Consider the following 22,512-nt stretch of genomic DNA (forward strand, 5'->3'; position numbering starts at 1 on the left):
TCCTTCCTCATATTCTCTCTGCTCTCTCTGCCCCTGCCAGGCTGCCTTCCTGTTTTAAATCTCTCATGCCATTTCCTCTGCCAGAAATGTTTTCTTTTTTTTAATAAAAGAATACTTATTCATTTATTTGGCTGTGCCAGGTCTTATTCGTGGCGTGTGGAATCTTCTTCGTTGAGTCATGTGGGATCTTTTGCTCTGGCTGTGGAATCTAGTCCCCCAACCAGGGATTGAACCCTGGCCCTCTCTCTGCCTTGGGAATGCAGAGTCTTAGCCACTGGACCACCAGGGAAGTCCCAGCCAGAAATCGTTTTTTGTTCCACCCCCTTTCTCTCCTCTCATCCTTGACTGGTCCTTTCTCATCCTTCATGCCCAAGGTATTTCTCTAGGAACGCCCATCCTGAGTATGGACATTCCCCTGCTGTGTGTTCTCATGGCTCCCTGTGCATTTTGTTTTTTCCCGCCCAGGACTCGTCAAAGTACTTGTAGGACGTTCATCTTTAACACTGGGTTTTAAGGTCCTTGAGGGCTGGGACTGTCTGTCTCATTCACCGCTATACGGCCGCCATCCAGCAGTGTCTGCAACAATGTAAGCACCTGATGATGTTTGCATGGACTTAGAAAAGGGGCTCCTCCTTGGGATTAGAGTTTAGAAACTTGGAATTGGGACAGAAGCTCAAGGCTTCCCTAAATGGGAAGCAACACTGAGGTTAGAGGTGATTCAGAGAGAAGGGGAAAGAAGCTCTTCCAGCTAAGACATGGTTTTTCTCAGAAGCAGGGCCATGACACGGGGTGGCTTAAGAGAAGGTAGGACACTCAGGCAGTGAGTGTACTTAACGTTCCCCCAGAGATGGCAAGTAACTTGCCCAAGGTCTCCAGCCTTGGCAGTGGGGATGGGAGAGAGGATCTTTTGTGGCCCTGTCAGCATCGCAGCTGTCGCCTCCAGCCTTGGGAAAAGAAAGCTGACAGGAAGTTGTAGGTCTCTGACATAGGGCAGTGACAAACTCTGAAGAGGATCTAAAGGTTCAGACTTGTGAGACCGCAAGCAAGAAATTTCTCCTCTCTGGTCTTTACTTTCACCATCTGCAATAAGCGTGTCTTAGGCTAAGTACCTTGGTGAGCAGACTCTGAGATGGAAATTTGCACAGGTTTATTGGGAATCAGAATCAAACAGAATTTGGACTGCAAGCGCAGCAGCAACATGGACCTCAGCTGATCACGAAGGGAGCAGTAGAGCTGGGGCAATCCTTGAACTGTTTCAAATAGAGGCAAAGAGCTCAGACCTTTGTATACTCCTCTCCCATCCACCAGACCTTGGAGGCAGACTAGACTGCCTGGTGGGACATAACCGTGAACTTGGTTGCTCCCTTCAACTCAGGGCAGTTCCCAGAAAGGCACTCAGCAATCCACTCTCCCAACAGAGTGTGGGGTGTAGGAAGGAATGCCTGCTACAGTTTGTGTTGCACACGACAGCATCCATTAGAGAAGAATGTAAGTTAGTTTTCTAACTGGTCCATGGAGACTTTGGTTCCAAGAAGGTGCTTCAGTGGGTGGGAAATCGCTCTTCTTGGATGTGTGTTCATTTCTGTAGAAATCCAACATACTTCCTTGGAAGAAAAGCTAGGTTGAAATACTAGGTTGAAAATACTCTGACAGCACCTTGAATCTCTCCTTTTGAGGTGCCAATTGCAGTTATAATTGAAACAATTTTAGTTGTGTAATGATCTAATATCTGTCTCCTCCACTAGATAATAAACTGCAAGAAGGCAGGAGCCGTGCCTGTCTTTTCTACTACTCTGTGTCCAGGGCATTTACATACTAGGTGCACACCATCTGTTGTTGAATGAAAGAATGACCTTGGCATCAGAACAGCAGGGAAGCTGTTAAAGCTGCAAACTTCTGAGCTCTACCTCTAAACACTGACTCTCTAGGAGACTCTGAGGCACAAAAAGTTTGTGAGCCACTTCTCCATTCCACTTGTCCCAGGGCTCTGGTGAATGTTTGAAATCTACTAGAGGAGACTCTGGAGAAGGCAATGGCAACCCACTCCAGTGTTCTTGCCTGGAGAATCCCAGGGACGGGGGACCCTGGTGGGCTGCCATCTCTGGGGTCGCACAGAGTCGGACACGACTGAAGTGATTTAGCAGCAGCAGCAGCAGCAGCAGCAGAGGAGACTCATCCAGCTCCTGTTTCTACCTACTCTTAATAGTCTTCAAAAGCCAGACCAACCAAAAATCAAGCTACCAGAAAGTTTCCACGAACTCCAACCTGGATAAACATGCCCAGGTCCTGGACTGCAGGTTGCAGAAGTCTAAAACAGATTCATTTGATCCAATCTGGAGCCAAGAGTTTTCAATTCTACAGGCAAATCAACTTGAACATGATTTTTAGAGATGCAGACTGAGGGCCTAGGGGGTTTGGGGACTAAAGTAATGCTCTGGAGTCAGACTGGCAAGGGTTCAAATTTTGTCTCTGTTCTGTGATGCTGAGCAGGTATCTGAATATGGAATGACTTAGTTCGAGGTACCTGAACTGTGCTAGGTGCTTTCCATGCATTATTTAATCTACATAACCCTCCTGTGACCCTAGGTATTAATTCTGTTGCATAGATAAAGAACTTGAGGAGAGAGAATTGAAGTAACTTGCTTATGGTCAAACATTAAGTGTCAGGGTTGGAATTTGAACCTGGTTCTGTCTATCACGTTCTTAAGCTGTAACTTGAGGTTCCTTCTCCACATCTGTAAAATGGGACCACCGCTTCTTTCTCACAGGGTTGCTGTGAAGATGGAGCGATTACATTAGGCAATAGTCACTCAATAATGCTACCTGGAAAAGAAAACGTTTTGTCCTGGTTTTTTGTGTAAACTTGAGACACTATGAAACTAATCAACCCTCCTCCTCCCAGGGATAATAAATGACTAGGTCAGGACCAGAATCTACGTTCTGTACTCCAAGTTTGACTTATTTTCTCTCCCACCCTCTCAAATGACTGTAGAAGGAAGAAAAAGTGTATAGGAACATTGCAAAAATGAAGCGGGGATATATACTACCACATGTAAAATAGATGGTTAGAGGGAAGCGGCTGTATGGCACAGGGAGCTCAGCTCAGAGCTCTGTGATGGCCTACGGGGTGGGATGGAAGGAGGGGATACTTGTATACATATAGCTCATTCACATTGTTGTACAGCAGAAACCAACACAACATTAATACAAAGGAATTATCCCTCAATTAAAAACAATTTAAAGGGGATCTCCCTTGTGGTCCAGTGGCTAAGACTCTGTGCTCTTAATGCAGGGGGCAGGGGGGTTCAGTCCCTGGTCAGGGAGCTAGATCCGACATGCCACAGCTGAGAGTTTTCATGCCACAACTAAAGACCCTGCATGCTGCAAATAAGACTTGGCACAGCCAAATAAATATTTTTAAAAATACATGAATTTTTAGAAAATGAAGGGAGGAAAGGGTTACAGGGAAGTCAATCAGGGGAGGCTTCCTGGAGGAGACCTGGTTTTCATTTTGTGACGGCAGCATTAAGAGGAAGTGGGAAACCAGCAGGAGCGGTCTTAACTCTTAGTCATAATGTGGTTTTTCTGATAAGTTTGCTGGAGTTCCTGATGCCCAGAGAAGCTAAGACGATTGACCGAGGTCACACAGCTACCACTAAATGGCACGGGCACAACTTGGAGTCACACTAACTCCTCATGCCTGTCTCCTCGGTTCTGGGGAGGGAGCTAGGGGTGAGAAGCCAGAAAGAATGAAGTGAGGGGGCAGGAGAAACAGAGGGTCCCCCAAGAAATTCTCACATATCCTCCTTCTGCCTCAGGAGGCACTCGGTAGCGGGAAAACAGCAAGGTGAAACGCCATGGCCTCACAATCACGTTGACCCCAGTTGGGATCCTGGCTCAGTCACTGACCTGACTTGGCCTCAGTGATGCCACTTGATCCATGAGTCTCGATTCTCTTGAAAGATTTTGCTGCAGATTCAGACAAATGACCTCCAAGTACCCAGCCCAGGGCCCGGCTGAGTGAGAAAAATAACACAGCCATTATTATTCCACAGCACCAGGCCAGCCACAGAGGGGTGGCAGGGCTGGACACCCAAGGGACAAAAGTAGACTTTGAGTGCCAACCACTCCCAACCCTGCGGTCACTGGGCACGAGTGCTCAGCAGGGTATGGGCTGCTAGGTCAGCTCCCTGATGCAATCGCAGCTCCCTGCTTATGCTAAGAGGTGAACCATGACCCCCAGGAAATGGAAAAACAGCCCATTAACAAGAAGTACAAAACAAAACCTTGGTGAACTTTTATTTCTCATCATACAGAAATGGTAGCAAAGGCAAAGATTTCTGCACTTGACCCTGACGGTCATCACGTCCCCTCTAGAATCCAAACCCCAATGCTGGGGCCTCTTCCCTCCTGCCCTGCTTCACTGCAGGGAGGGCTTTGAGGCCGGAAAGGGGTGCCAGTCGCTCGCCCATGCCTGCACGGGTATGAAATGTGGCACAATGAACCAGGCTCCTCTCCTGCCCTGCCCCAGAGAGGAGGGTCAGAAGTAGCAGCATCTTGGCCCTTGCCTTTCTTCAGTCCCCTCCCAGGCGATCAGAGGGGAGGCACCTACAGCTGGAAGAAGGGCAAGGGGAGTCAGAATTCACAGTTTGTTTGCTACACAGAGTACCTGGGATCAGTCCTTGGCTGCTTCTGCCTCCAAGGGATCCACCTAAAAGCAACCGAGAAGGGACAGAAACTGGGATGGGGGTGCGAAGGTCCTTGGCAGGTAGCCCGGAGAGACTGACTGCAGGCGGTGTGTGTGTGTGTGTGTGTGTGTGTGTGTGTGTGTGTGTGTGTGTAAAATCCCCAGAGGCCCTCGGGATCCTGCAACGCGTGCAGCTGGCTGCTGGCAGGCTGGGCTCAGAACCTGAATGAAGGCCCAGATACCACAAAATGTGGTCCTACCCCTCAGTCTGTAACTGTGGAAATGGGGCTAACCTGGCCATGACAGGGCCTACACAAGAAACTTGGGGTCTCCTGCCTGTCTCCCTGAGCCCCTGGAACCACCTGGAAAGGCTCACTTTTTTGGCAAATGTCTGTGGCAGAGCCAGGGGAGATGAGACAGCATGGGGTGCCAGCCTCCGCCGGGTAGGTCAGCTCTGGGGAGACACTCCTGCTCTCCTCTCAGACACTGCCTGAGGCTCTGGGGGTGGGCAGCGAAGAACCTCACCCACAAAAAACCGAAACACAGAGAATTTATCATATAATACTCCCTCCTCATCTGAAAGCAAAATGACCAACAGAGACTTCGAACTCTAGAGATAATCTACTTGCTTGACGTGCTTGGTCTCTCTCCTGGGGCCTCACTCCACCAGCTGGTGCAGAAAAGGGTAAGAGGGCAAAGGGGGTCAAGGGAATTGAACCAGGACTCGTGTGACCAGGGAGCAAGGGGCCTGTGGGCTGCTGGACAGAACGGGCTTCTGGGGAGCCGGATGCACAGACCGGCTGTGACCCTGATTTTCACATTGATGGGTGAATGGCAGGTGGGAGGTAATGAAATCTTGTGGAGGAGGGAGCTGGAGGAGAGGTGAAGCCGCTTGGAGTGTCAGTCCCTGGAGGTGTTTGCCCCTCTCCCTGGGGGCCAGCCAGGGACTTCCCAGGCCAGGAAGGCCAAAGTACTCATGCTGCCTGGGCCCCCGCCTGCTGGCACATAAGTCCACGCTCAGTCCATTTTCCTTCCTGTGCTCTTGGCCTCTGAGGGTAAGGGTGGTTAGAAGGGGCTGGCACCTGGGAATCCGCTACGGTCCTCTTCCAGCCCCCCACGCCCCAGAGGCAGAGCTGAGATACCAGAGTCAGTGCGCTGGTCCTGTCCGTTCCAGTGAGAAGGAGGGTGTGGCTTGGGAGGCTGCACGTCACACCCCAGGCCCACCCCCAGAGTAGGGTAGGTGGGTATGGGACAGGAAGAGATTAGGGTCTGTCTCCAAACAGAGTCCTTGCAGCGAGAAGGATGCTCCCACGGTCAGCTGTTCAGGTGCAGGTCTTGCACGTGAGTCAGGTCATGTAACGGGTGATGGCGCGAAGGGCATAGAGCAGGGCGGCTTGCATGCGGGCCTCCAGCAGCAGCAAGTTCACGTGGACCTGGGGGCACACACGAGGGCTTGTTGGCAACTGAAGTCACTCCTTACCATCCCCTTCCCTCCCAGAGTGCCATCATCCCTGACCACCCATTTCATCCTTCCCTTTCCTAAGGCTCTGAGTAACTTGGTGCAAGGACTGTGGGAGAATTTCAAGCACATTTATCCTGATCATGACTAACCTCTTTATCCCCCAAAGCGAAAAACAACAGCTACCTCTGAGCATTTATTTGGGATCAGAGGTTTACCTTCATTTTCTCACTTCATCCTCCCAATGACCTTGAAATGCAGGCAGTTTTTTTATTTTTATTGTCAAGATAACAAGCTCAGAGAGGCAAAATGACCTGCCCAAGATCACAGAGCTCCCAAGTGATAGTGTTATGATTTGAACCCAGGTCCTTCCGGCTGCCACTGAGGATACCCACTTTACAGGTGAGTAAATGGGCTTCCCAGGGGGCGCTCGTGGTAAAGAATCTGCCTGCCGATGCAGGAGACATGAAGAGACGCAGGATGGATCCCCAGGTCAGGACCTCGCTGGGTCCTGAGCCCTCGCCTCCTCCACAGGCTTCCATCCTGTTCCTCCCCCATGAGCCGCACCTTCTCTGAGTGGCGGAAGTGCCTCCAGAAGTGGTTGTACATTCTTCGGGTGGTCTTCTCCGGATAGCAGGCCACTGTCTTGATATAGACCTTGAGGTTCCGCTCCAGGAGCTGGTTCACCTCCCCGTAGTCATAGTCATCATATCTGGATGGAAAGACCCAGAAAGAATCACTCACATGTCTGCTCCCACAGAGCTCCTCTCCCCCAGCCCCACCCTGCAGAAGGGGGACAGAGAGTGGCAAGAAAAGGCAGAAGGTAGGAAGCAGCTAGAAGCTTGGTTCCTCTTAGAAAAGCAGCTAATGTCATATATCACAGGCCACTGGACTCGCAAGGGAATGCACAGAGGCTGAGCACACTGCACTGACCATGTGAACATATATTCACAGAATCCCTGAAACTTCAGTACAGGACTGGATACAAAACTATGGTATACAATGTACTGTGTTCACCAGTCTCATTTTACAGATGAAATGGAGGTTCAGAGACGTGCAGTGCCAGGGCACACAGCTGGGAATGGAATTCAAACCCAGCTCTGCCTGCCTCCACGCTCACAGTCACCACTTTACAGCTAGGGCCATACGTGGAAGATGGGGCAGGAGACCAGTGTGAATATCTACCCTAGAGAAGGAAGAGGGAAAGGGAAAAAGGAGTTGGTAGTCATTTTACTGATGGGCAAACTGAGGCCTGTGGAAGGCAGTCAGCTTGTTCAAAGTCAAAGAGCACCTTGGTGACAAGTCTAGAAGCTATTCTGTCCCTCCCCGTCCAGGGAGCCAGTGAGTCACCGCAGATCAGTGTGGACGAGGAAGGCCGGTGTTAGACTAGAGGGCAGATGTGGTAAACAAAGGTTTAGGAGCGAGGGCCATGTTGCAGAGTGCAGCAGCCTGGACCTGGAAGCTGGGCAGCAAGGGAGACCACAGCGTGCCACATATACACCCTAAGATGCCCATCATCCTTGGCTTCTCCTGGATTGGACACTTGTCAGTGAGGTTGGCCAGTGGGATACCGGCCAATAAAGCACAGCTCAGCCCACGCAGTGAAATCTTGGGTTAGCCAAAAAATGCATTCAGGTTTTTCCATAAGTTGTTAACGGAAAAACCCAAATGAGCTCTTTGACCAAGCCAATACCTGACAACAGTAAGAGCAGGTGGGATCATGAATGATTTTTATTTTCTTCTTTTCATTATCTCTTTTTTTCTAAATTTACTAAAAATCGAATTTCACCATTGGGCATTTCTGTTGTTATTCTTTAATGAGAGAAGAACTGCTACTTGGAATGGAACTACAGACATAACTCTCTTTGTATGTATATATGTGTGTATGTACGTAAGTATACGTGTGTGTGTAATCTCCCTAGTTATTCCTGGGGGTGGAATTAAAGACTTTCAAGAACTGAGGATGGCTATTATCTTTTATAATCAGCCAAGGAATACATTTGATTTGAAGAACAGTATAGGCAGGAAAAAAGGGAAAGAAAGACAAAAAGAAAAAGGAAACAATTGTGAGCTCAGATGGAGGGCTTGCGGTACACCATGCCTGGATGAGGGGACTTTCACTCACCTGATGCCAAAGACGCAGTGGATGTAATTCCAGATGGCCCTGCGGAGCACGGAGGTATCTACTCCACTGTGCATGGCGATGGTGTTATAGGTGAGGCTATAGGCTGCCTGGAACTTCTCATCCAGCAACTGTCCACCCTCAGGGTAGAGCCGCTGGATCAGTGAATAGCCATGGTCTTCCCAGGTATAATCCTGAGAAACATGGAAAGGGGTTGGTCAATGAGTAGAATCCTTGGGGCCCGAGGCTGGCCAGAGAGACGCCATCTTCTGCAGCACAGCTGGGATCTCCATAATGCCTCTCTCCACCCCAACAAATCTAACCCGCTGCTTGGTCTGGACCTGAGAAGCTGAGGAGGATGCAGCTTGGTGATGACTTCCTTCCTGTGGTCAGGATCCCCTGAGCTTAGGACCCAGATGGGTCTTTTCACCTTCAGGGTCTCCCACTTCTTCATGGAATCTTGAAGGAGAGAAGGTGCCCAAATCACTGATCACACAAACTACCCAATCCTGCTTGTTTGTAAAGCAATGCTGGGACTTCCCTGGCGTTTCAGTGGCTTAGAATCCACCTTCCAAAGCAGGGGACATGGGTTCGATCCCTGGTCTGGGAAGATCCCACATGCTGTGGGTCAACCAAGTCCCTGAACCACAATTACTGAGCCTGTGCTCTAGAGCCTGTGCTGGGCAATGAGAAGCCCTCACACCCCAACAGAGTAGCCCTGCTCACCACAACTAGAGAAAGCATGTACACAGCATTGAAGACCCAGAGTAGTCCAAAAAAAATTAATTAATTAATTTTAAAAAAGCAATGCTAAGACCAGTAGGGAGAACCTACCTGGGCACGGAAGGTGGGGGGTGCCTGAGTCCCCCGCCGGGTAAAGTCCTCATATCCAAAAGTGGGGTCTTCCACGAAGCACAGCATATCTGGGTTTGCAAAGGGTTCCAGGATGTCCACTGAGGATGTCAGAAAGAGGTCACAGTGAAGCCAAGGCACGGATCACAGAGGCCTCCACCCCCCGTTAATCATCAATGGGGAGGGGGTGCTGGGGAATGTGGAATAGGGGGCCCAAGAATGCCCCTCGCCACAGTGAGTGGAACCAGGACTTTGGCAGGAGCCAGGCCTGGGGGAGGCGGTAAATCAGACCCGTGGTCCAGGGGCTAAGGTCCCCAGTAATAAGAACAGCAATCCTAACAACAGTGGCTACTTATGCAGCCGCTTACCCTGGGCCAGGCTCTGTGCTCAGCACTTTGCTTCTGTTGCCTCATTTCCCCTACACATGAATCCCTCACGGAGGAGGAGACTGGGACCTGAGACAGCAAGTGACTTATCAGTGGTCACACTGCCAGAGAAGCTAACAGGGACTTCTCTGGCGGCCCAGAGGTTGAGAATCTGCCTTTCATTGCAGGGAGCATGGGTTCCATGCCTGGTCAGGGAACTAAGATCCTGCATACTACATGGCCTGGCCAAAAAGAAAGAAGAAAGGCTAGCAGGCCAGGATTCAAACCCAGGCCTGACCCCAGAGCCCATGCTCAGAACTTCTTGGAAGGGGTAGCTGGGTGTGGCTACCGAGGTGCAGTAACACGAAGGCGCCAGCTTCCCAGCGAGAGGGTGCAAGGAGGGGCGGTCCCTGAGCTTGGACGCCTGTGACCTGTACCTGAGGGGGTCACCAGCAGGCTCTCTGACTTCTCCAGCTCAAAGCGGCTCTCCATCTCCTCCTGCGAGGCGCCCTCATCCTGCAGCAGGCTCTCCTGCAGCTGCCTCATGCGTTCCATCAGAGCTTCCACGTCGCGGGCGGCCTCAAAGCCCTGTAGGAATGACCCGGCGGTGAGCATTCGCCCCTTCTCCCTTGACCCCAGAAACCCCACACGTCCTTCTCACATGCAGGGCCTTTCTGAGCAATCATGAAGGCCCAGTGCCTTCTCTGTGCTGGACAGCTCATGTGGCCTGTGTTTCCGGAAGTAATGTTTAAGCAGCTATAGAACAGAAAGGTCTTCTCCGAGGGTCAGCTACCCTCACAGGAAAGGGCTTTTTAAAGTATCTGTATTTTTAAAATACACACAGACAAGGCCACTTTACAGAATGAGAGGCAACCTTTGTATTGTTACAGTGTTAAAAGCCAGCTACTTTGAGCCCAGGGGTTCCATGCTGAAGCCAGTCACATGGTTATTTCATCTCAGGCTCACAACCCTTTATGAAGGAGTCTTTATTCTCATCTTCCTCATGAGGAAACAGTTTCAGAGCCAAATGACTTGGGGCTTCCCAGGTGGTCCAGTGGTTAAGGATCTGCCTGCCAATGCAGGGTGCACGGGTTCGATCCCCGATCTGGGAAGATTCCACATGCTGCAGGGCAACAAAGCCTGTGCACTACAACCACTGAGTTAGCACTCTAGTGCCTGCGAACTGTGACAGAGAGTAGCCCCCATGGCTGCAGCTAAAGAAAGCCCGGGTATAGCAAGGAAGACCCAGTGCAGCCAAAAATAGATAAATACACCTTAAAAAAAAAAGACTTTTCTAAGGTTTCTCAGGGTGTGATAAGGAAGCAGCTGCAGACAGGGAGGCACTGTCTTCTACCCAAGGACCAGAGGCCCCCAGCTTCCTCTCCCAGAAAGACTCAGGCCCCTGACTTACCCCGGAGTGGTTCAGCGAGTCCCTGCTGGGGGGTGTGCTCTGCTCACTGGGGGGTGAAGGGGCCTGTGGGGCGGGGCTGCCCTCAGGGTCCCCCTCAGGGAGGATGCCACAGCCGAACACGAAGGACGCCAGTGAGTGGCAGTGTGTGAGCAGGACCAGGGCCTGGATGAGCTCAGCCAGGGACCAGCTGTGCTCGCCCGTCTTGAGCAAGGCCTGGAGAGGAAAGGCAAGGCCAGGCTCGCTCAGTTGCTTTGCCCTGGGCTGCCTGCCAAGCCCCATCCCAGCCCCACACTCCCGCGGGGACCCGCCTCCCTGCCCACTGCACCTGGATGTGCTCCTTGGTGATGAGCCATGGCCGATGGGCCAGCAGCTTGTTGATCTCGCTGAGCTTGCGCAGTTTCTCAGGGGCGCGGTGGAGGCCAAGCAGCCACTCAGGGTCACCGCCAGTCTGCAGGAACTCGGCCATGTGGGAGCCCACCAGGTAGGAACACTGGTGGCGGGCAGCAGCCTGGAGGTGGTGGACAGAGACCAGGTCACCCTATTCTTCCTGTGCTCTGCTCGGGGTGGGCACCCCATGGAGGGAAACGTCATAAGCCTCACTGTTGCCTGAGAGGCAGGAAACTTCGGTTCTAACCCCAGCTTTGCCACTGGCTGGGTGGTCCTGAGTGAGACAGTGTCTTTTTGAATGGATAAACGTCTATCTAAATCACTTTGCTGTACACGTGAAACTAAAACATCATCGTAAAGCAATGATCCTCTGACATAAAATAAAATTAAATTTAATAAAAATTAAATTTCCTACTTAAAAAAATCTAAAATTCAATGGAGGGTCAGATAAAGCTAGGGCTCTGCTCTAAGCCTCCTCTTCTCCTGTTTGTGGAATCAAGCCCCAAGCAAAGAGATCTGAGGGCTGAACCCCAAAATGAACCCACCCCTACGGAAGTCAGGCTCAGACCAGCTCACCATGATGGCGATGTAGTGGCGCCAGGAGTTGGCCAGGGGCCCATCCGTGTGCAGCAGCAGGCAGTGCAGGCGCCAGAAGCTGGTGAAGTAGTCCGGGTGCAGGCCCATCACCACGGCCAGGTTGTCCACCCGGCCCGAGGACATCAGCGCCTCCAGCCCCAGGTGCTGCTCGAGGCTCTCAGCTCCCTCCTGCAGGACCTGCCAAGCAAAGGTGAGGAAAGGGTGACTCCCTCGTGCCCTACCCACCAGAGAAACCAACATATTCATTGCCTTCATTGTGATTTTAATAGCAAGAAACTGAAGACAACCACCATGTCCAAAAGGAGATCAGCGGAGGAAAAGATATTTCATTAAGTGATTAATCAAATACTTATTGGACACTTTATACAATTGTAGTCGATAATTATACAATGCTTGCTATTATGTGCCAATAATTCAAACACATTATATATATTGATTCATTTAATCCTCAAAACTATGAAATTAGAGACTTATTTTCCCCAAGTTAGATAGACTCAGGCACGGAGATTAGAATACAGCTTCTCCTACTTTCATAGAGCTTCTTTTTTTTTTTTTGGCCATGCCACGTGGCTTGTGGGATCTAAATTCCTTAACCAGGGATTGAACCTGGGCCCTTGGTAGTAATGGTTCAAAGCAATGCAGTCATTGGAAGCAGATGCAAAACAGTTTCCATTTCTTGAGTGCTTTCTCCTCGCCGGGTCTGAGTTTAGAGCTTTCCCTGTCTATATTATCGCATCAGTTCTCCCCAATTTCCTGTGAGGTGAATAGTATTATTTTCCCCCACTGACACATGAGAGAATCAAGGCCCAGAGAGGTTTCATTCTTGGCTCAAGGTTACAGATCTGATAAATGAAGAACCAGGATTCAATTCCCAATTAAGTTCAAAGACTATTTCTTTCCTCTGTTACAGAAGAAGAGTAGTTACTTATCAATGAAAAAAAGAAGAATATTTGAGTGTAACATTCTGGGCTACAGCAGGTGGTTGGGCGCTTTCATCCATTTACAAGGGGTGAAAGGAACTGGAGAGTTTAGACATTTGTTAACAGCTCATTAACTATTTGGCCTACACGTTTAGGAAGGCAAGGAGGACAAGGAAGTTTGTCTTTGTTCAGTGAAGGCCAAAGGAAAAGAAGGAAACGATTATTTTTTAATTTGTCTGTGTGTGTGTTTTGAAGTTCTCCCCACCACAAACCCCCCACTGGAATGGCAGTTTTGTGATGGCAAGGAGTTTTGTTTGTCTTGTTCTCATCTGTATCCCCAGCACCTAGAACAGTGCCTGACAGATTAATCATTCAACAGACACCTGTTAAATAAATGAATGCATGATCTGACTCAGTAGATGAAAGATGTCTCTGATGTATTATGTGAAATAACAAAACATAACAACCAAATGAAAAAAAAAAAAAAACCAACTCCCCAAATGAACAACACTAACAAAATCATGTTACAAACTATGACCTTGGCTCCGAATGAAAAGAAGTCTGGGAAACAGTGGCAAATGGTTAACAGTGATTATCTCAGTGGGGTTGGGATTACAAGAAACTGAAGTTTTCTGAAACACTGGAAATTTTAAAATAATGAACATTCATTACACTTGAAGTTGGAAAAAAACCACTTTAATCCATGTACATTCAAGGGTGAGAAGATAACTACAGATAGTTCTGCCTTAAGGAAAAACAAGTCTTGTTCTGGGAACCACAAGTTTGTTCATTACCTAGCTGTGTTATTAGCATTTTATCTCTCGGAGCTTGTTTCTTCCCAGTAAAATGGGGCTGAGATGCCTGCTTGGAGCAGAGCTGTTTTGTGGATTACATGAGTCAGCAACCTGAAGAGGTAGTTTCAAAGCTGCAATTTCAAGAGACCAGAAAACCCTACCCACCTACTCAGCGCCCCATGTCCTTTCCTCCAGGGACCAAACCATCCTAACCCCTTCCAAGCTTACCTCCTCTACTGGAATGAAGGCGCTGGGCCCTCGGGGGCCTCGTCGGACCCGGCTCTCCCTCTGCTCCTTGAGGGAAACACATCATGGTCAGTCAGAGGTAAAAGGGAGGACTAAGAAGATAGTTCTCTCTCCTTACCAGAGGCGCCACACTGAACTGTAATTTTATTTTTAAGTATTTATTTATTTGGTTGCACCAGGTCTCAGTTGAGGCACATAAGATTTTTGATCTTCGCTGTGACACGTGGGATCAGTTCCCTGATCAAGGATCGAACCTGGGCTCCCTACACTGGGAGTGTGGAGTCTTAGCCATTGGACCACCAAGGAAATCCCCTCACCTTTCTGATGTGACTCACCTTTCTGGTGCACTGGGAGTCAGGTGGAGATATAGACCAGCTTGGTGGGTAGAGAAACGGTAAACAAGCAAGAGAGCTCACCCCACAGGCTGAGTTCTTCAGGAACTGGGAAGGGGCCCAGGAGTCCCCCTGTGGGGTTGCAGGGGCTGGGGTAAAGGAAATTATACAGCCACTTTCCCAGGAGGCCGCCTTTTGGTACCCCTGGAGAACTTGTATGAGAACCTCCCTTGTTTATATCCTGAAACCAGGTTACCAAGCCTCCTAGATTCCTATGATGTAGCTTCATTGTCATTTCTTCATCCATCACCACCTAGTGGACACCACTGTCCCCTGTCTGGACCACCACCCACTGCCTCACCCATGGTCTACCTGCCTCCACAGCCCTGGCCCCTTCTCCATCCTCTCCCAAGAAAACAGAATGAATGAATAAATAAAGCATCCACCCACAACCCCACCTCGGGGACCAGGAGATCTAGTGAGTACATGGCCCTGGTACATGCCTGGTTCATGCCCTAAGGAGGGCAAACTTTGAGTAGCCAGAGTAAACTTTCTCAAGTGCAAACCTCATCAACTGGCTTAAAATCCTGCCTCCACCTCCTACTGCCTTCCAGATAGTTAGCGGCTCAGATCCCTCTCAGTGGTCACATGTTTGTAGAATTAACTCCATTTTCCAGGGTCTGAGCACCTTCTTCTGACCTCATCTGTGACCCCACAATTCCCAGTGCTTTTGCTTCTGAAAGCATCGCCTTCTAATTGTCTGATTTAGGTCTCCATATTTCCAGATTACATTTTGTGAAGAGCAGGGCCAGGTAATTCACACTAGTCTGTGAATGAAGAAAACAGAGCTACGTGGAGGGCAACACTGATGGCAGCAGCTGTATCTTGACGTGGGTGTAGGAGCCTCTATGGAAACCACCAATTTTATTTACTCATTTGTTTTGGTACCTGGGCAGCAGGGGTTGGGAGCGGGGGTTGTCAGCACTGGCTTTAGAAACAGTTTATCCAAGCCAGAGTCATATCCTCACTAAACAGAGATGATGTCCCCCTAACTCACCCCTCCTCATACAAATCTAGACTTAGTGTTAATCCCCAGGTGTCCAGAGACTAAGGATTATAAGTGAACCTTCCTTTTCACATAGCTAAAAGCCACCCCCTCACACACACATTGGAAGGACTGGAGCTGAAGCCGAAGCTTTAATACTTTGGACACCTGATGTGAAGAACTGACTCATTTGAAAAGACCCTGATGCTGGGAAAGATTGAAGGTGGGAGGAGAAAGGGACAACAGAGGACGAGATGGTTGGATGACATCACCGACTCAATGGACATGAGTTTGAGCAAGCTGCGGGAGTTGGTGGTGGACAGGGAAGCTTGGTGTGCTTCAGTGCATGGGGTTGCAAAGAGGTGGGGAGGTCTGAGGGGCTGAACTGAAAAGCCCCCTGAGGGAGGCAGAGCTCTGGGGCTCTGAAAGACCACAAAGGAAAGAACAAGGGTACAAAAGTCCCTGGTGTGAGTACCAATTCTGTTGCCACTAACTTGCTGTGTGACTCCGAGAAAGTCACTTAGACTCTCTGAGCTTTAATCTTGGACAAAGAAGGCAGTTGGGCTGACTGCTCAGGTCCTTTGCACCCATACTTCTGGGATCTACCAGACCAGGCTGGTCCAAGTCTAGCTTAGAAACCAGCACAATCCCCAAGCACTCCTGTTTCAGCTTTCCTCCTCCCTCACCAAAGAGAAAAAGCCTAACAGCTCTGTCTGGGAGATAAGGATTGCTGACTCCACAAACTGGGCCTCCCCCTCAGGCGACCTAAGGACAGACAGAAAACCACAGCCAGGTGTGGTGGGGAAGGGCAGGAAGGAACTGGGGGGGTCGGTGCGGGGGACAGGGAGGGCCCACCAGGGTACTAGGTAGGGAGGGACAGAGAACAGTTTCGGGAAGCCCCTCCCTCTCTAAAGTCTGCCCCAGGAGCTCTCAAAGGAAGAAACCGAGGCCTGTGGATCTTTACGTGACAGGTCCGGATCTACCAACGTTATTGGCTCAGTGAAGATGATGATAACGATTTGGACAATAAAGCAGAGTACCCTTAAAAGATAGGGGCTCTTGACACAAAGTGCCTGGGCTCAAAAGACAAGTCCACCCCCTATTATCTGCTAGCAATGTGAGCCTCAGTTTCCTCTCCAAATTATGGGGTAATAATAGTACCTACTTTCACTGGGTAGTCATGGGGATTTAATGAGGTTAATGCCTGTAGAGGCCTTACCTCAGTACCTCTATCACAGCAAGCACTTAGCAAGTCAGTGATCATTAACCTCATTGTTATTTCAAACAAGGGCTTCTCAACCCAAGCTGTACAGGTAGAATCCCTTTGAGAAGCTTTTTAAAAAATACCAATGCCAAGGCCCAGCAATTCTAATTTAATTGGGCGGGGCCTGGCATAATTTGCCAGGGAGGGCCATTGTTTCACTCCATTCATTGATTGCTTTCTCAAGTATAAGGCACTGTGCTAAATGCTTTCCAGATAAAACCAGAATTAATCTGTTCATTTGAAAGAAAATTTTTAAAAATATTTATTTATTTATTTGGGTGCACTGGGTCTTAGCTGCAGCATGAGGAATCTTTAGTTGTGGCATGTGGGATCTAGTTCCCTAACCAGGGGATCAAACCAGGCCCCCCTGCATCAGGAGCATGGAGTCTTAGCCACTGGACCACCAGGGAAGTCCCTTGACAAATATTTCTTATGACTACATTGTAGGCAGCAAGAGTACCGGAGTGAAAAGACAAAATCTTAGTCTTCCCAGAATTTACAAAGGAGAAAGACAATTAAACAAATGATGAATAGGATTTCAAATCACAGATTCTATAGAGTAAAAGAGCAGTAAGAGAGCGTATAATGGGGTGGAGAAGTATGTGCAGTATTCCAGTCCCAGACAGGGGAAGCCACTGAGGAGACAACCTTTAAGCTGGTATCTAAATATCAAATATGTAAATGAGTTGATGGGCCTGTAAAGGGCCTATAGAGATATAGGGACCCAGCATTCCAGGCAAAGGTAGCGGAAAGTTCAAAGCCCTGAAGGCAGGACTGAGTAGATTCTAATCCAGAGTTCCAATACTCTGCATGCTTCCCCAACCCAGACACCCCAAACCTGAGAGGAAGTGGACAGAGCAGAGGCCCACCGCCAAGAAATGACACCTCCAAACCAGCCCTCCCCTATTTCCTGGGGTAGGAAGTCAATAATAATGGTAGGTAACAACACTGATTGCCATGGGCTAAGCCTTTATTTCATGTGAACTTGAGGAGTTCCCATTTTACAGATGGGGAATAAGGTTCAGAGAGGTCAGGTCACTCAGCCAGGAAAGAGGTAGCAGGGTTAGGATACAAATCAGATTTCCTCAACTGCAGAAATGATTCCCATTCTGTAAACTTCTCAAGGTCTCAGTGGCCCAGGGCTCTGGGGTTCACCAGGAGTGAGCCGCTCCTTCTCCCTGTCCACATGTCCAGGGGATCCACTGCCCCAGTAACAGCCCTAGTTATCCTGTGCTGTTTCATACCTTGAGAGCACACCCTGGTTCAAGTTCCCTGTTGTGAACCCAGTACTTAGCACAGCAAGTCCAATAGAACTTTCTGTAATGATGAATAAATATTGTTTATCTGCACTGTCCAATAAAGATGGTAGCCCCAAGCCACTTCCTTGGTGGCTTCTGTGGTAGCTCAGACGGTAAAGAATCTGCCTATAACGCAGGAGACCCGAGTTCAATCCCTGGGTTGGGAAAATCCCCTGGAAAAGGGAGCAACTACCCACTCCAGTATGTTTGCCTTAATGCTGTGGACAGAGGAGCCTGGTGGGTTACAGTCCATCAGGTCGCAAAGAGTTGGACACAACTGAGGGACTAACACTTTCACATACAGTGGCCGAGCGTTTGAAATGCGACGAGTACAGCTAAAAAACTTTTAAATTCAATAAAATCTAATTTATCTAAATTTAAATAGCCACATGTGGCTCAGGATCCATGTTCACACACCTGATAAAGGCAAGATCCCTTCCCTGACTATATGGATGAAGAAAGGGAGACCAGAGTGGGGCAGGTGACCCACCTAAGGCAACACAGCTAGGGCAGGGCAGAGGAAAAACCAATGAGTTTCAACTGAGAGGACCACCCAGGGCAGCAAGAACACTGAGGTCAGTTAGCTGGGTGGCCACTCAACTGAGAAGGCATCAGGATGGTTGTAAGGAAAGGATCAATCACTTCAGCGCTCCGTGCCTGGCTCCTGATTTACGCGTCGACTCACAATTCCTTTTCATATTAACTCTAACACTAGCACACTGGTTGCACTGAATCTTCATCAGTTTGGGAGTGGGAGTAGGGGTCTCTTCTACACACAAGGAAAGATTAAGGTTCCAAAGGTTAAGCCACAGCTGACAAGTGGCCAAGTCAAGATCTGAATTCAGCTCAGTCTGGCTTGCAAGGGTTCTGTCTGCCACCCGGATCAGCCTCAGTCTTTATTCCTGGTAGGCCTGCCATCTCCAGGACTGAGTTACAGACTCCTTCGAGGTTACTCTGCCAGCTGGGCATGGGTAGAGACTCCCCTCCCCATGGGCTGCTGAATTCAAGATACTTGCCTGGGTTTACACTTGAGAGGGAGTCAGAGTCCTCCTTTGGGAGAGGCATATGTGAGTGGTGCCATAAACTCATCTCCCCACCATGATCTGGCTGATTTCTCACAACCATCTGGAGGGAAACAGGTCTTCTTATCCCTTCTTCAATCCGAAAAGAAATCAGTCCTGAATATTCATTGGAAGGACTGATGCTGAAGCTGAAGCTCCAATTCTTTGGCCACCTGATGCAAAGAGCCAACTCATTGGAGTAGACCCTGATGCTGGGAAAGACTGAAGGCACAAGGAGAAGGGGATGACAGAGAATGAGATGATTGGATGGCATCACCGACTCCATGGACATGAGTTTGAGCAAGCTCTGGGAGTTGGCAATGGACTGGGAAGCCTGGCATGCTACAGTCCATGGGGTCGCAAAGAGTCAGACACGACTGAGCGACTGAACTGAACTGATCTCTTCTTCAGAGACAGCTCACTGAGGCTCTTTTGGAGACCTATTCCAGACAGGCAAGCTCAGATCTGACTTCAAAGCCTGTGCACAGTTCACAAGGGTCAGCTAAGCCAACAAGGGCAAATAGTTACGAGCACTTATTAGGTGCTAAGAACAGTGCTGGTGATGGGGCCTACAGTGTTTCCAGTCTAGCAAGGTACACAGACAAGAAATGCCTGATTACACAACTGCTACACTATAACTGGGATAACAGCTCTTGCAGTGAAGAAGAGGGACAGGAAGCAGGTATGCAAAGGTGGGGAAGGAAAGACTTTCCTTGAAGCAGTGATGTTTCAAGAGCTCAGGAGGGCTCTGAGAACACACTACCAGTACTAGAGTGAAGAGTCTGAAGGCCTTGACTTGGTGAAAGAGTGTATGTCACAGTATGAGAGTTGAGGGGACTGTACATTCCTTGTATGTACTTGTATGTACTTGTCTAGCTTCCCTTAGGGCTTGGGCACAGGGCTCTGTAAGTTCAGCACCCTACCGTCTTCTAAAAGATTCTGCTTAAAACAGACATCTTCCCAAGGTCCACTTTTCCTGAGAGAGAAGAATATGTAGAAAGGGGTCTGACATACCAATTCCCCCAGCCCCATCTGATGTTGACAGCTAGCAAGCTTCCATCTAAATGCCCCACCCTCAGAGTCTGCCCAGTCCACCTGGAGCTCGCTTTTCTCCCCATATCACTTCCCAGATGCTGTCCCAAAGAGAGATGAGCCAACATTCGCCTCAGGCACGAGGGGTGGGCTCAGACACCCCCTTGCAAGAGACACTCTGGGGAAGGGGAAATACATGCTGTGGCCACATTCTAACAATACCTAGCGTGTTTGACGCAGGACTTAGTTGCTATGCTCCAGGCACTGTGCACTGGCCTTTGCACGTCTTCTCAGTTAACTCTCCCAACAATCCCTCTGAGACAGGGCCAAACCCCGACGGAAGGAAGCTGCTGATCAGAGAAGGGATCCCTTGGCCAAGGTCACAGAGCAAGAAAGTAGGAGGGCTGGGGGACATGAACCCGTGGCACGCCTGCTCTAGTGCCCAGGTGCTCTCAATAAAGAAAATTATTTCCTTTTTTTTTTTTCACAAAGAAGGAAACTGACTCAGAAAGTAAGATGACTTGGTCAAAGTCACCAGCTGAGAAGAGGCAGGAGCAGTTTTCCTTCCTCCACTTGGGCTGCTAAACCATAACAGGGGGGTGACAAGCTAACAGAAAACCGAGGACCCCCCAGAAACCAAGCTGCTCAGGAAAGTGCAGCCATTTATTCCCAGGATCACAGTTCAGGACTAGCACAGGTCTGACTCACAAACCCAGTAAGACACTTGCACCAGGCTCCAGGCCTGGAAACCAAAGAAACAAGCAAAACTCCCTGCTGAGCCACCCACACTGGGAAATCCTAAAGATACCACAGCAAAATAATGAGCTGCTTTGCAGGGTGAGCCAAGGAAGCCTCTCCACAGCCCCTCCTGGGCCTCAATTTCCTCATCCCCTAAATGAGAGGTAACTGTATAGCTCATATTTTGCTAGTTTAAGTCCTGAGGACTCAGAGAAAAGGCAGAACCGGAGCCTGCCATCCAGTAGGTACGTAATAAACAAGATGTTCATGGTCCGTGGTGATGGTAATGGGGCAGGGGGATGTCAGATTGGATGCAGCCGTATTCCCAGCCTTACTGTAAAGGCAGTCTCTGCAAAACAAACTTCTGGGACGTCAGATCAGTTAGTAGGGCACAGCCAAATCGGCGCTTGGCTTCGGGAGCCGCGGCCAGGATTTTTCCCCTCTGCGAGCTTTCACCGCGGCATACCCGGCAGTCCGCCAAGGCCCCGGAGCTCCCGCGCCCCCAGTCCAAATCGGGGGTGCAGGTGGGGGGGAGGGACGGGGTCGACCTTCGTGGGCCAGCCCCAAGTACTCCCATCACCAAGCGGGGGCACTGGAGCCGGTACACAGCCTACCTAGAAACGGTTCCTCCAGCCCCAGCCTAGAGGAAGGGATCTGCGGAAGGGGGCGGGGAGGAGGAGTGGTCCGGCCGCTGCGCCGGGATTTGCCTGGACTTGAACACTCCCTAGACGAGGGCCCAAACCCAAGATAACCTCGAGAAGGCTCCCCTCTCTTTGGCCGGGAGTCTGAGGGAGCCGCGGAGGGCTCTACAATCCCTACCCCATCCCCGCCCCCAGCTCCGGGGAGTGGGGAGGAGGCGGAGGCAGAGGGGGCCGAGGCTGCCAGTTGATGCAACCCCACTCCGGGTTACGCGCTCCATTCCCCCTCCTCCAGCCGAGGGGGCGGCTCAGACTCAGCTCGCAACAACCCGAACCTTGGACGCGGCTCTGGGTTCGAGGGAAGAGTGGCGTCGGCCGCTGCTTACCTCTCCGGCCCCGGGCAGGTAGCCCTTCAGCTCCGCGCGGCACTCGGAGTCCGCAACGATCATGGTGTGCGCCAGGACCCAGACGCGGCTCGGCGACCGCCCGTGCACCCGAGGGGCTTTCAGATAGACGCGCGCAGGAAGCCGGGACTGGGGGCCGCTAGGGGAGCTTCTAGAGCCCGCGGGGGTGTCTCTCTGGGTTCCAGAACGCTCCGAAAGCCCAGGATCCGGGAACGGCCGCCGCTGCGCTGGACTATCCGCTTGTCTGGCTTCTGGAGGGGTGAATGACCTCGGGATTGGCCGCGGCGCAGGGATTTTCACGGTCCGGAGCTCCTCGGGAGTCCGCAGTGGCCAGCGCTGCTAGCGAACCCAGCGCTCCTCAGCATCTCCGCCTCGGAACTGCCAGCGCTTGCCGGGCTCTGACACCAGCAGAACCTCTCTGCCCGCTGCGGTCCCTGGGGAAGGGCGGGGACACAAAAGCCCCCGCACCGCAGCCAATCAGATGCCTGTTTCCCGGGGAGGCGGGGGAACACCGCCCTCAGGAGCCTGGGGCTCAGCCAATCGGCACCGGAAAGCGCCCGGGGAATTCTGGGAGCTGTAGTCAGCCTCCGGCGAATGCTGCAAACTTTTGCAAGAGGCTTTAGTCAGAATGTTGGCAATACCAGATGAGAGTGACAGCCCCGCAGAGTCACTAAAGCTGCATGATGAAACGGGACTTCACCGGGCTGGGCCAGAGACACATGGGTGTGAAATCCCTCCCAAGTATGTTCTTCAGCTTTTCGGTTCCTGGAGGGACTGGTTCGGGTTAGGAGAGGTAGTGCTAATTACAGAGCTGACCGCCCGATCTTTGGAGATTGGAGCACACAGCCCTGTTCTTCTGG

At 50.4% G+C, this 22,512-nt stretch overlaps 1 protein-coding gene across 3 annotated transcripts; it reads right to left on the reverse strand.

Moving 5' to 3' along the window:
- Nucleotides 1–4,273: 4,273 nt before the first annotated feature.
- On the reverse strand, nucleotides 4,274–22,053 carry SESN2 (sestrin 2). Of its 3 annotated transcripts, XM_019980039.2 has the most exons (10): nucleotides 21,635–22,052; nucleotides 13,823–13,888; nucleotides 11,860–12,057; nucleotides 11,222–11,404; nucleotides 10,897–11,109; nucleotides 9,923–10,073; nucleotides 9,103–9,221; nucleotides 8,272–8,462; nucleotides 6,714–6,858; nucleotides 4,274–6,120 (listed from the first exon to the last, which is right to left on the reverse strand). In XM_019980039.2, exons 1-10 carry the CDS (start codon nucleotides 21,695–21,697, stop codon nucleotides 6,034–6,036), a joined length of 1,416 nt encoding a protein of 471 aa, XP_019835598.1. In that variant the 5' UTR covers nucleotides 21,698–22,052; the 3' UTR covers nucleotides 4,274–6,033. The 3 variants fall into 3 exon arrangements, with proteins under 3 accessions (XP_019835598.1, XP_019835608.1, XP_070631452.1); XM_019980049.2 differs by lacking the exon at nucleotides 10,897–11,109 and having other exon boundaries at nucleotides 21,635–22,053; XM_070775351.1 differs by lacking the exon at nucleotides 13,823–13,888.
- Nucleotides 22,054–22,512: the final 459 nt, after the last annotated feature.

The sequence above is a fragment of the Bos indicus genome, chromosome 2 (genome assembly GCF_029378745.1).
Source record: "Bos indicus isolate NIAB-ARS_2022 breed Sahiwal x Tharparkar chromosome 2, NIAB-ARS_B.indTharparkar_mat_pri_1.0, whole genome shotgun sequence".
In the NCBI taxonomy this organism is placed as follows: Eukaryota; Metazoa; Chordata; class Mammalia; order Artiodactyla; family Bovidae; genus Bos; species Bos indicus.